The 13,494-nt window shown below is 39.4% G+C and overlaps 1 protein-coding gene across 1 annotated transcript in view; it reads right to left on the bottom strand.

Annotated features, from left to right (window-relative positions):
- CDKAL1 (CDK5 regulatory subunit associated protein 1 like 1) overlaps nt 1-13,494 on the bottom strand; it is a 489,452-nt gene that overhangs the window by 20,955 nt on the left and 455,003 nt on the right. The window contains exon 15 of the mRNA XM_068160857.1: nt 12,463-12,627. Within this exon, the coding sequence (XP_068016958.1) occupies nt 12,463-12,627 (165 nt within the window). The remainder of the gene's footprint in view (nt 1-12,462; nt 12,628-13,494) is intronic.

The following is a 13,494-nucleotide window of genomic DNA, read 5'->3' as shown; positions in this document are numbered from 1 at the left end:
TTGCCTTGACTTGCCCTGCCTCAAGTCCAAAACCTGGGATAGAAGCCACAAGCCCTATGCACTGCAAGCTAGAGAAGCCATGAGCCTTAGGATCCAAGCCTCATTTCTCCTTGAAACTAGAATGTGAGCTGTGCCTCAGCTTACCCGGGAAGACGCAAGGCCCTTTCACAAAAACATGTTGTATTGCTGCTGTTCTGCTGGAGCCAGACTAGCCACCAAAGACTGTTCCTGCTGGCAAGAAGCTGTGCTTGGCACATGAGAGCGCCCCTCCAAAAGCCTCAATGGCTAACTACAGCAGCCATACCCCCCTGCTTGGGGTAGAACCTTTTGTGAGCAATTAATTCATTATCTCCTTGACCTAATTGTTCTTGTTGAGTCTCCCCCACTGTGGTCGAGCACCATATTGCTCCCAAGGATTCTGTCTTTGTTATTCCTCCCACTTTTCTTACAATTGTTAAAATGGTTATATTTGCCTAAATATTGTACATCACCACTATAAACCTATTTAATAAGTTTGGGGTAATTATTCATATTAATAAACCGTTGTTAATATTTTTAGTAATACTCATATTTGCCATATTCATCTCATACATTCATAACAGGCAGGTTGTCCCAATCCAGAGGCTGGCCATTTCTGCACAGCATGCTCATGCATTTGTGAAGAGGCCTTGTTTACAGGTCCAAATCCCACAAAACAGTGTTTTTACTGCTAAGGCCAGATAAAAAGGGAAAATGAAATGTGTTATACAGAAGATGTTAACAGCACAGCAACATCAACATTCATCATAGAATTTGTTGACTTACATTGAGCCAGAAGCTAGGAAATAACTTATCTTCATATGGAATGATGAGCTACATAGGTCAAACATGGTCTGCCTACAGGCCCTTGATTATTCTGCATGACTGTCATCACCAAAACCAACCAAAAATGCAAATTCCTCTTTAAGAAACATTTATTACTCAATTATTTTTACATTTGTGCTTATTTTACAAATGATTTGTCAGACCTGCTCTACAACAGAGAATACCTGAGAGAATTTGACATTGTTTTTCCATACCTTGATGGCTTAGATTGCCATGTAGCACAACTGTGGCTTCAATTTTACACCAGTATATCCAAATTAAAAAGGACTTCACGTCACTGCTTGCGACCTCAACAATTAAAAGCTAAAGCATTGTTGAAGCTTTTCACAGTGTTTAGGATGGAAGAAATATGTCCTATTTTTTTCCAAGATCATTAATTTATTGTTGCACCAAATCTGGGTTGTGGTCTTGACTCCAGTGAAATACATTAAATGAAAGATGCTGAAATTTTAACATCCTATAGGCTTGAGTTTCAAACGCAGGCAAACTGTGCTTGAAACCCTCTCATTCTTTCAGAACCTCAAAACATAAACTGTTTCTGATGCATACTTGCAAATCTACTTACAGAAGACTCTCACTGAAAATGATGAACAAGCTTTGTTCTGATGACAAAGAAATGCAGAATGGCTAAAGACCAGTCAAACAGATGGAGTGCTAATTTCACTTTAGTGGGACTGTATCAGGGATTTGGGCTACTTTCATTAATGATATCACACTATCATAACCTCTCTACTTGGTTGTATCATTCAGTATAATATTGCTCCTTGCCAGTGCTGCATCAGACAATTACATCCAGCCCAGTTCTACTTCCCAGATTTTAGCTAGCATGAGTGACTTGGCCTGACATTGGAATAAGTTAGTAGGAAATCTTTCTTCATCTTTAAGAAGGGTTCTAACAACTGAGATAACAAATGAGGGGTGGGAGAATCCTTTAAGTCATTTAAATACACCACGGGAAATAGTCAGGGGAAGGTTATCAGTATTGGTGTATTGTATGGTAACCACAGGTAAAGCTCTCTTTGAACAGCTTTAATGAAGTGCTTGAATAATTAGTTACTTTTCTAAATGTTTCTTTTACTTAATGGTGTTTGATAAAACCCACAAGAACAGCTTGCTATGGAAATTGTTACAAATAAGAATTGAGTCTAAAGTTAAATAAATTTAAGAGTCAGGTCTCATGAAAACCTTCAGTGTATTAAGTAGGCAATGAGCCAAGTTTCTCAGAGGTAGAAAACAAACTTTCAAAGCAATCACTCCTCCTGTAATTTAAGAGGACTCCTTAAAAAAGTCTTAGACTGGGGGAAAGACTGTAGTAGGAGGGCAAGGGTTTATTTCTGTTGTTGTTTGGTTCAGTAACTCTGCAACAACATGCTTTAATGGCCAATGGCGTGATCAAGACTTTGATCTGCTTACATGACAAAGGATCTAGAGTGAATGTTAACCCTGATATGGAATACAGCCTGTACAAACACAAAGTTACTGCATGCAGCCTTTCAAGAAGTGTAAGTTTCCTAAGCTTGGTTACACACTTCAACTTTCAGTGGACCATCTTCTAGTATATTCAGCACAGTCACAGTAAGTCTTTGGTATGTTAGTGCAACTCCAAGTACATCCTTAGTGGACTAAATTTAAGGCTGTGAGTTTCACATCCACCTCACTGAAGTACGGCATTTGGCTATTTTAAGACACGCTTTCTCCAATGTAGCCACCACACAGAAGCTCATCCTTATTACTCAACTGTAATTTAATTTCCGTTAAAGATACAACCACTGTAAATTTGCTGTTGAATTTTAATATGTAGACATCCCCATACAAAAAAAATTAATACTCATAAAAGCTTTGAACACTTGCTTCCTCCTACTGAAAAGCCTTTTCCTGTTTTTCTTTACCTTATTACCCTCGACACCATAAAATGTCTCTGATCTAATGTAACTGACAAACATATTAAAAACACAAATGTAAATTACTGTATCCAAATGTTATCAAATCTGAGTGGGAAGCCATGAATATGAATGGATCTTGGTAGTCTGCTGTGACAGTTAATCCTAATATTGCTGGATCAGATCAATTCAACACTAAATAGATTTGTCAGACTAATTAAAAAAAGTTATTTTCGATATGAATATATTGGTAAATTCTCATCATGAAGAGAATCAACAAGGATGATTTTTCAGACTACTACAAAGCCATTATTCCCCTTAGAATCTGATAAAAACTTGGAACATAGTAAAGGATACGGAACACTCTTAATTTGCCTTTAACATGCTTTGCTAATTCCTTTGAAATGAGTTATACTTTTAAAATAGTTTCAAATTAAAAATGGCCTAATCTCATGACTGTAATTTTAATTTGCCTTCAAAACAATCACAGAGCTAATGAACTCCAAACAATCTCAAAACTAATGAGGGAGACCCGGCTCCCTCAGCCTTTCCTCGTAACATTTAAAATACATCAGTTTAGACCAGGGACACATACATTTGTGGTTGCCTTGTGAAAAGTTAGCCTTTTCTGTCTGCATGTGGACTATTTTACACGTACAAAGCAAAGGGATAAATACAGAGAGACAGGGGTAGTTACCCACTCTCCTAGTATGTATTCAAGGCCTTGTACAAAGTTTTGGCAGAAGCAGAAAACTAGGGTAGCATAGCATAGCATAGCATAGCATAGCATAGCATAGCATAGCATAGCATAGCATAGCATAGCATAGCATAGCATAAACCAGGTTGGAAGAGACCTTCAAGATCATCGTGTCCAACCTATCATCCAACAACACCTAATCAACTAACCTATGCAACCAAGCACCCTATCAAGTCTCCTCCTGAACACCTCCAGTGATGGCAACTCCACCACCTCCCCAGGCAACCCATTCCAATGGGCAATCACTCTCTCTGTGTAAAACTTCCTCCTGACCTCCAGCCTAAACCTCCCCTGGTGCAGCTTGAGACTGTGTCCTCTTGTTCTGGTGTTGGTTGCCTGGGAGAAGAGACCAACCTCTGCCTGTCTACAACCTCCCTTCACGTAGTTGTAGAGAGCAATAAGGTCACCCCTGAGTCTCCTCTTGTCCAGGCTATGCAACCCCAGCTCCAGCAAGTCAACATCCTTCCTAAACTGAAGGCACCAGAACTGGACACAGTACTTTAGGTGCAAGCCTAACCAGTGCAGTGCAGCCTAACCAGTGCAGTGTACAGGGGCAGAATGACCTCCCTGCTCCTGCTAGCCACATTGTTCCTGATGCAGGCCAGGATGCCATTGGCCCTCCTGGCCGCCTGGGCACACTGCAGGCTCATGTTCAGCCTAATTAACCCTTTTAATCACCTTGTCTAGAAGAAGAAAGGAGATAGTACAGAAGTTTAAGAAAGCCTAGTAAACAACCAGAAACAACTTATCATTACAACAATATCCCTTCTAGATATGCAAGTCATATCTACAAATACAAGAGTACATCAGTATCATAGGCAGTAATGGCTCACAGGTATACTCAAGCCAGTTTTTATTGGACTCCTTGGTGTGAAAAATTAGGTTGTTTAGGACTCTGTTGTACCATAGGTCTAGTGCCTACAGTCCCAGTTGACTTGTAGCAACTATATTTCTAAGAGTTCAACATTTCAATACTTTGTATATCTAAAATGAATCTCCTACAGGCCTTCCATTTGGTGATGGGAAAAGTTCTTTTGCCCTTCTAAATCTCTACTTCCTCTCATGAGCTTCAAGTGCCTTTTCCATGCTACCCTATTTTAAGTATTCATGTAGAAGTACTGTGATACTGTGATACCATTTTAGCACTTGGGAATTTTACTACTGGAGGCAGGAGGGGTAGAGCATTTCTGTTTAACCTACTCTCACTCTCCAGAAAATGACTTAAGAGTTGAACCATCCCAGTCATTACTATTTCCATTTATGCATGTATTGCACATGATTAACATAATTATGTAATTTAAAGTGATTAGACAGGGACATTCAGCCAAATAACACTGACTGTTGAGGGAATGAAAAGTAAGTAGAGTTTGTATCTTTTCCCCTGAAACAGACTTAAGAGAGCATTTGTTTGAAAAGTAGCTGTGTAATATGTGTTGTTTCATCCTAGCTTTCATCACTGTAGTTAAAATTCAGTCCTGCCAGAGGGAGAGGGTGAAAGAGAACATCCCCATTAAATTAAAAACTTCAGGATAAAACTACTGGGTGAAGGTTTTATGCTGGCTCTTGGGTTTGCTGCCTTAAATCATGTCAATGTATTTTATCTCTCTAAGTGGGTCCTCTAAGTAAGAGAAATGTTTTGGATCAATGAACTACTTTCTATTCCACTTTGCTAGTCATGAAATGACTTCTGGCTAAATTAAAATGTTCATAAAATTACAGAAGATAAGGCTGGAAACAAACTTAAGAGGTCACCCAGCCCATACCCATGACCCAAGGTGGCTGACCTACATCGAGTGTTTATCACAGATATTTGCTAAGTATGTTGCTAAAGATCAGCACTGATTAAAATTCCCCAACCACTACAGGCAATCCAATCCACTGCTTATCTAAACCCAGAAAGAAAAATCCATTCTGCCCATAGGAAAGAATCCATCCTTAATTTCAGAGTCTAAGATGAGAAATGTTGGGCTTTCAAGCAGAAGAAAACCTCAAATCAACACAAACCCCCAAATAAACAAAGCCAGAATGGTGTGCAGATAATGTGTAGATCATGAAAATCAGCACCTTAGGAGCATTACATGATAAATTTTTGTTGTTTTTCAAGTAAAAATGGGACTTTTGTAGGTCCTTTTTAAAAACATCCATGATTGGCATTGAACTTCAGTACTGTGTCCAGTTCTGGGCCCTTCAGTTTAAGAGGGACATCGAAATACTTGAGCGTGTCCAGAGAAGGGTAACAAGGCTGGTGAGAGGCCTTGAACACAAGCCCTATGAGGAGAGGCTGAGGGAGCTGGGATTGTTTAGCCTGGAGAAGAGGAGGCTCAGGGGTGACCTCATTGCCCTCTACAACTACCTGAAGGGTGGTTGTAGCCAGGAAGGGGTTGGCCTCTTCTCCCAGGCAACCAGCACCAGAACAAGGGGACACAGTCTCAAGCTGCGCCAGGGGAGGTTCAGACTCGAGGTGAGGAGGAAGTTCTTCACTGAGCGAGTCACTCATTATTGGAACGGGCTGCCCAGGGAGGTGGTTGAGTCATCGACCCTGGAGGCGTTCAAGGGGAGATTGCACGTGGCACTTGGTGCCATGGTCTAGTCATGGGGTCTGTGTTGATAGGTTGGACTCGATGATCCTCAAGGTCCTTTCCAACCTAAGTGATACTGTGATACTGTGATAACTCCACTCTTGGAAAGGAAATTTGTCTTTTCTTTTGTTAACTTTACAGTGACCTTACTTAAATAACAGAACAAAATGCAAGAAAAACAGATTAATTAGGAAAAATTTAACATCTTTTATGACCTCTATTTACAACCAGCAGGGAACATGAGAAAGACATTAAATAAAACAGATTAACACATGCAAAAGCAGCAATTGTTTATATGCCTTGCTCTATAATCAGTTGGTTCGGAGAAAGAGGGAGAGCAACTGAGCCAAGGTATGTCCCTACATATGCTAGAGCACACAACTCAAGAGCAATGAATAGCACACCTTATTTTCATGAAGGTGTATTTTATTTTACTTTATTCTTTGGAAATTCCACCTTTCATTAGCATTTCTCATACTTTCCATGGTTTCTGTAGTTTTATTAAAGATTCCTCTCTTTACATCCGTATGCCATGTTTTGATCCAAAATTTGCTTCCTCATTCTCTTTTTCCCCTACATCTCTAATCTCTAGTTCCTGCTCAGGGATCAAGTTTTCCATCACTTTGAAACTCCAGTATATGTAAAAACTGTGCTTAATAATTACTTCAGCTTATACACATCGTCTGCATTTCCTTCCAAGTCCTTGAAGTTTCTAACACAGAGATCTCAGTTCTGCCATGATTTCTTTCATTTCTGTTCCAGCAGAAGAAACTTCCCCCCCTCTTCTCCATTTTATTTTGCCTGCAAGTGAAGCATCCTTTCTACCTGAGATCAGAGAGTTCCCTTTAAGCTATGCTTTGTTGATTCTTCTCACTAGCAGGCTATAGGGAAGTACTTGATATATGTATTTTCCCATTTCCTAAAATCAGGGGGAAAAAAGGTTAATGTAACTAGAAAATACTTTGTGGCTAACTGGGAGCCAGAAACACACATCTTCTTCAGTAGTATCCAGAAGTACAATAAACTAGTGCAAAAGATGAAGGTAGGATGGAGAAACAAAGGAACAAGGAGAGTGACCATGCAATTGCTTGCTAACTGAAAAACAGTGGCTGACTCCTCATTGAATAGTTATCAGCTTAACAGGCTGACTGTGGATATTGCTGTGGTCTGGGAGAGACACAGAGTTGAGCACCAAGATCCCAGAGTCACAGAAGGAGACAGAGCAAAATGGAGGCTCCCAGGAGGAGGCATTTGCAGTAAAAATGTTAGACATGGTGAATGTTATCATCAGCACCAATGGAAAGCAGGTAACTCAGAGATGTGCCTGCATTTGCTTGAAAAGAGTCAGTCATAGATGCATTATGGAAACAGGAATTATGAACATAAAACAATAATGACTAGATAATTAAATAGCCTGTTAAAATTACTTTTTTTCCCTTGCCTTAATTTTCTCTCTGATTAAAATTTCCTATCAAAGGCCTTCAGACTGATAGGCTTTGACTTTGGCAAGGCATTACAATTCTGGCAGGTAGCCAGCCTTTTATTTTTATCCATCAGTCCTTTGGTCTGTTCTTCATGTATTTCTCATCTTGCAGTATTTTGGGTTTTTTTTTTTGTAGCTCTAGTCACAGAACGTATGTAAACAAGTAGGATTATTTTTGGAGTACAGAAGACACAACACACTCTATTTCCATTTCTAACAAGGGAATCTTGCAGATTTTGTTGGTTTGCTTGTTTGCTTTCAGTGATAAGTTTTAGACAAATATTTGACTGTAAACAGGATATATTTATTAGGTATTTTACTTTATGCTGCTGAGAAACTGTTAAGATTCTTAAACATGGCCACATATAATAAAAACAAACCCACTAAAATGTTATCTTGAAATGAAATTGCATTCAGACTACTGACACACACTGCTGACATTAAAAATATCTATTATACAGTGACAATGTAATCAGTACTATGCTCATTGAGAACCCATCTCCAAATCTTAGAGACTAGCTCATCAGAGCACTTAAGAACATAGGAGAAATGCTGAATTGCTTTCCTGAACCTCAAAATGTTGAAGTACATTCTTAATGCTTTGTCAGCGACAAGCCTGCCTCGATGAGAGGATATCACACCTGCAGTACTTGTATCTTGGGTTTATTTCCTGTGAAACTTAGTAGAACTAATTCTTGGTCAAGGATCTGAAATCTTTATTTGCTGTTATTTGTAACTGAAGTCAGTACCACATGATGTGCTTGTTTTGTCTGAATGATCATTATTATGTTACTGCAAATACTTTTTAATTACCAGTCCACATATATCACAGTATCACAGTATAACTAAGGTTGGAAGAGACCTCGAGGATCATTGAGTCCAACCTATCAACACAGGCCTCATGACTAGACCATGGCACCAAGTGCCACGTCCAATCTCCTCTTGAATGCCTCCAGGGACAGTGACTCCACTACCTCCCTGGGCAGCACATTCCAACGATGAACAACTCGCTCGATGAAGAACTTTCTCCTCACCTCGAGTCTAAACCTCCTCTGGCGCAGCTTGAGACTGTGTCTAAACCTCCCCTGGCGCAGCTTGAGACTGATATCCTATAGAAGATATCCTATAACCAAATCCAAAAGAAGTCTTTACACCTGTGCTTATGCTTTATTGATTTCAGCTTTCACGTATATAACCTCTAAACATTATTCTATTACTGAATAAACAGCTTTAAAGTTTAAACCCAAATAAATCTACAGTAGATGTAAATTTCTGAGTGAACTGATAATTCCAAATGTGCTTGCCCCCCCATAACAGCCCTTTTGTAAAACTCTGCAGCTTGGAGACATCATTCCCTTTCAAAAGGCTGTTATGACAAATTCATGCTAAAGGAAAAAAAACAAGAGTCCTGGCAAACACCTGTTCATTTTAACACTTACTATGTCCTCCCTAATCAGTAAGTCTGATTGCTTGGGCAGCTTTTTAACCTGAGCCACTGACTCCAGCACTCCTCTGTCCTTCCTGCTCCAACTTCTGCCACACAGCCTAATGTTATTGAATGCCAAGGCCTTACTCTAAATCCATCTACTCAGTTAAGAGTTTTTTTTTCCTTAGGGACTTTAATAATTGTCATCACATTATTAATACATTAATGGACACACTTATTATGCATATTTTTCATACATGAGAAGTATGATAAAAGTATATGCTAGAGAAATCTTGAATTTAGTTAATCAGTATTTCTTTACCTATTTGGCAGACATATACAATAGGTGAATATTTTATGGAACCTTTGTGTGACATTTTGCATCCTCTCTTTTTCCAGTCAAATCTTTTGATTCCAGTTGCTGATCTACTTCTTATATTTCTTTGGACTAACTTGGCATGCCAGTCACAATGTTAAAAGGGTTAAGAAAGAGGCCTGTATATGACTCACCATGTTGCTTGTGGTGCTCCCTCTGAACTCATCAGTAAAAAATTATTGAGGGGCATAGAGCAGATGAGAAAGGTATTGCAGATACTCCTTGTCACAGCATTTACAGAAATACCTTATTTCTTAGGATGAGTGTGTGGCTTGCTCTGATAGGTTCAAGTTAAGGTGCATATTACAGTGCCCTCAGTTTTGCTATCTCCATTTTTTAGCTTTCACTCTTTCAGTGAACATTCCTCATTAAGGTACAGCTAGGATGCATTTTGAAACATCTTTTACTCTGTTCTATGCAAGCTAATGAAAATATTGTTAATGATAGCAAGTGATGCCTGGGATACACTACAAGAATAGCACCTTTTAAAATGCTGCAGACTGTCTACAGCCACATTACAGCCCTGACTGAGCAATCTGTCCCTCTCCAGCATAGTACTTGTGCAACATACTTAACTATAAGGAGTGCACTGCAACCCCAGTGCTTTGTTGAATGGGAATGGACTGAAGCATCTGAGCGTTTTACTGCAGTACGGCCCATCATCAAATTCTTTCGATCTAGATTACCCCAATCTACATTTAAATTCGTGTACTTCTCTGAACTAGCTCTCATCATGGACCAGTAAACAGTAAAGGAGTTGAGAGGAAGTCATACCACTGAGAGGGTGAGATCAGAGGTCTACAAGAACTTCCTGGGCACTTCAGACAACACACAAGATACAGGATGTCAGCTGCTGCCTAAAATCACTTCTGCCCAGAGGACAGCCATGCTGAGCAACAGAAACATGACTGGTTTTAAAAGCACCAGCTGGCTACCCATTCTTTCAGACCTGGGAATGTAAAGCAAGCCCTAATTCCTGCTCATCTGTATGCACAGTGGGAAGGAGAAAGTGAAAGGGCCACATGTGTCTTCATTCTTTGCTTTTATAACCTACTTTAGGTAACTCTTCCTTCTCTCCATTATATAGTTTGACAAAAGAAAGCAATCCAAGTTTTTAGTTCTGCATGCTGCCCTTTGGAAAACTTTGTGGAGACACTTGGGATCTTGCTGAAGATTCAAGATCTTTGGTTACTTTTGAGAGTGCATCTGAACACATACAATCTGAGTTGTCTCCTTCTCTTCCCAATGTGCCATCTGTGCACATAACAAGCTATATAAAGGATCATATCACTTATGTTCCCCCTTTTATCTTGTTCAAAAGCATCTGAGGTTATAATTCCATGTCTTGAGCACACCTAACAAGCAATGTTTCTCAGCAGTCCAACCACAAAGAACAACATAAAGAACATCTTTGACCCATGGTGACTTTTGTGATAAACTGACTTTTTTTTCCTGGGAACCTAAAGAAAGTTTCTGACTTGCTAGTCCATAGGATTTGTCAGGAGGAATTTCCCCCAGTTTCAGTTTATGTTCTACATATAATATATTGGCAAAACATGATTAAAAGCTTTCAGCTCTAGCTTCCACACACTAAAGATGTCCCATTTACTGAAGTATTGAGATTCTGGTTCTTCAGAAAGCCAAAGTTTCTAACACATTCTGTGGACCAAACATAAATAGGATACTCCTTTGAAGGAGTACTGGCAGCCACCAAAGTATTTGCTTGCTGTAGCCATCTACTTGAGCATTCCAGGTCCTTGTTCATACCTACTCAAAGGGCAGGAGCAGATCTGTACATCTGAACGGGTTCTTATGGAAATTATCACTACCCTTGATTTTAATAGTTTCATGTCTCATTTGAAGGTAGGAAATACAAGTCAACAGTCTGTGTGCTTGTTCCCATGCTACAAGCTTCTGGCAGCGTGTACTCAGCTTAATGACAGGGTTGGTTCTGTTCCAGCAGATTATTCTAAAAAGTGTTCTGATGAAAAAACCAGCTGTTTTTAAATAGTTACATAGTCCAACCAGACAACCAGAGGGTTTTGGCTGTTTTTATCTCCTACACACCCTTATCAGGCTGATATACACATACTCACAGACAATACTCAGAGGTTTAGCAATGTGTTTGTGCTTTAAGTTTCACGATCTGCCAAACACATTACAGTAGGTGCATTATTGTTGCTCTGTGTTTCCATAGCCAGGCTTATTTAAGAGACCAAGAAGCTTAGGTTAACACTAGTCACCTGAGGTATGCATTGATTACTTTAGAGATGACTACTTAGAACTTCAACAAGGACGCAGATATACTTTAATACTTGTCAACAGTTTACTGTAAAAGCAGCTAGGTGGCTGATAAACTGCCAATTATCCTTCTTCCATGTGCTAAACTATTGCTACATATTTTTTGGAGATCCTAACAACAGTGCTGGAGAAAGGACATCAAATGATGCTTAGAAATGTGATACACATTTTCATTTCACACTCCATCAGTTTTTACAGCTAAAGCTCCATGAAATATATGAGAATACTTGGCTAACAGCCATATCTACTGAGGTGTAAAATAAGGATCAGATCTCTTTTTAAAAGAGTTTCATTTTCTTTCCATGACTAAATCAGGTATCGATCTTTTTCCAAAATATATTTTAAATACTCTGTACCTCTACCTGTCAATTACTTTTGAGTCTCTGAATCCAATTTTGACCTGTTTTAACAGACATGCAATCAATACACATAGTTTCAAAAGGGCTTTGTAATCCAAAAGAAACCAATTAATCCCTCCGCTAAACTCTCACTGCAACACATTGAATTGTATAATCACCCATGTTAAATCTTTTCAATTCTAGTAAGTTCTTTCCTCATCTTGCACCCTTGAACATAACCCAAGTGTATTATTGCCTTTACACTCAGCAAAGTGAAGATATGGGCATCAGCAAAAACATCTTTCAAAATCAGATTCCCTCTGTCAGGAAAGATTAAAGCTTCGTGCATGTATAAATGAGGACCAATAAAATGACAACAGATACATACCATGGAATCATCACGCTTGAACAGCTGCTGTTTTACCAGTGTAGAAAGGCAGAAAATGTCTCTTACTCACCTCTCTCAAACCAGAAACTTCTCCTTTTGCCAAAGGCTTGGTGATGGATGCAGTGTAAACTCTGGCATCTGACACTAGTTGCCCCTTCATAAAATGTTTCCCAGCTTCATAAATATTCACTTCTACCATCTTACCCATTAGCAGAGGATCCTTTGGCACAAGAACCTTTGAAACAAAACAACATAAATCCTCAATACCACAGAGAACATCAACATCTCCAGCTTCCACTCAGAAAACATGTTTTTGATAAACAACAGAGCAAATCCTAGAACTTCAAAATTTTAGTAACTAGCACACATTGTAGCCCTGACACACTTGACCAGTAACATCTTCAGCTCGCTTTCTACAAGAGCTTTGCAGCATTAGTTCAGTTCTTTTCAGGTCCAACCCATTCCATGAGTCGTGCTCTTTGATTGATGAGAAAGCCAGGCCTGAGTTGCAATGTGTGAATCCAGATGCAATCAGTTCCCAGGGGCACCTGCACCACACAATTCTAACAGACTGCTATAAAGCTTCCATTTTTTTGTATCTATGCCACAATGCTTTTTTTTTGGTAATAATAACCCAAATAACGTGTTTTTCAGCTGTAAATTGTATTCTGCCCTTGCTTCTGTTTGCACAAGCCCTTATTTTGATTGCACAGATCCTCTGCAGCTGAGATGCATGATCAGCAAGTGCCTGTAAAAATGGACAAGTGGGTTTCTTTGGTCAGCAACCAACGCCACCCTGCCCTGAATCTGCACAACCATGATATCAGGCAGTCCTGTAAGGTCTTCACAAAAAAGGCACCGCACAACAGATGTTCCTAGGTCATGCATATTAGAATAAGAAAGAGCCCCTTAACATACAGGACTGATAGTTTTTGCTGGAAGGACAAATGGCATGAAAAGGCTCAGAAGCAGTTAAAAAAGAGGAGTAATTTCCTGGTTAAAGAATGAAAAACCCAATCACAGGGATTTATTTAATCATATTTGCTTGATGTTCACCCACACACAAATGTGAGCTTTGCAAAGATGATGAGCACATGCGTAT

Source organism: Melanerpes formicivorus, unplaced genomic scaffold (genome assembly GCF_026170545.1).
Source record: "Melanerpes formicivorus ecotype bairdi unplaced genomic scaffold, bMelFor1.0.p_v2 SCAF_53, whole genome shotgun sequence".
Taxonomy (NCBI): domain Eukaryota; kingdom Metazoa; phylum Chordata; class Aves; order Piciformes; family Picidae; genus Melanerpes; species Melanerpes formicivorus.
This window is presented reverse-complemented; position numbering and strand designations above follow the sequence as displayed.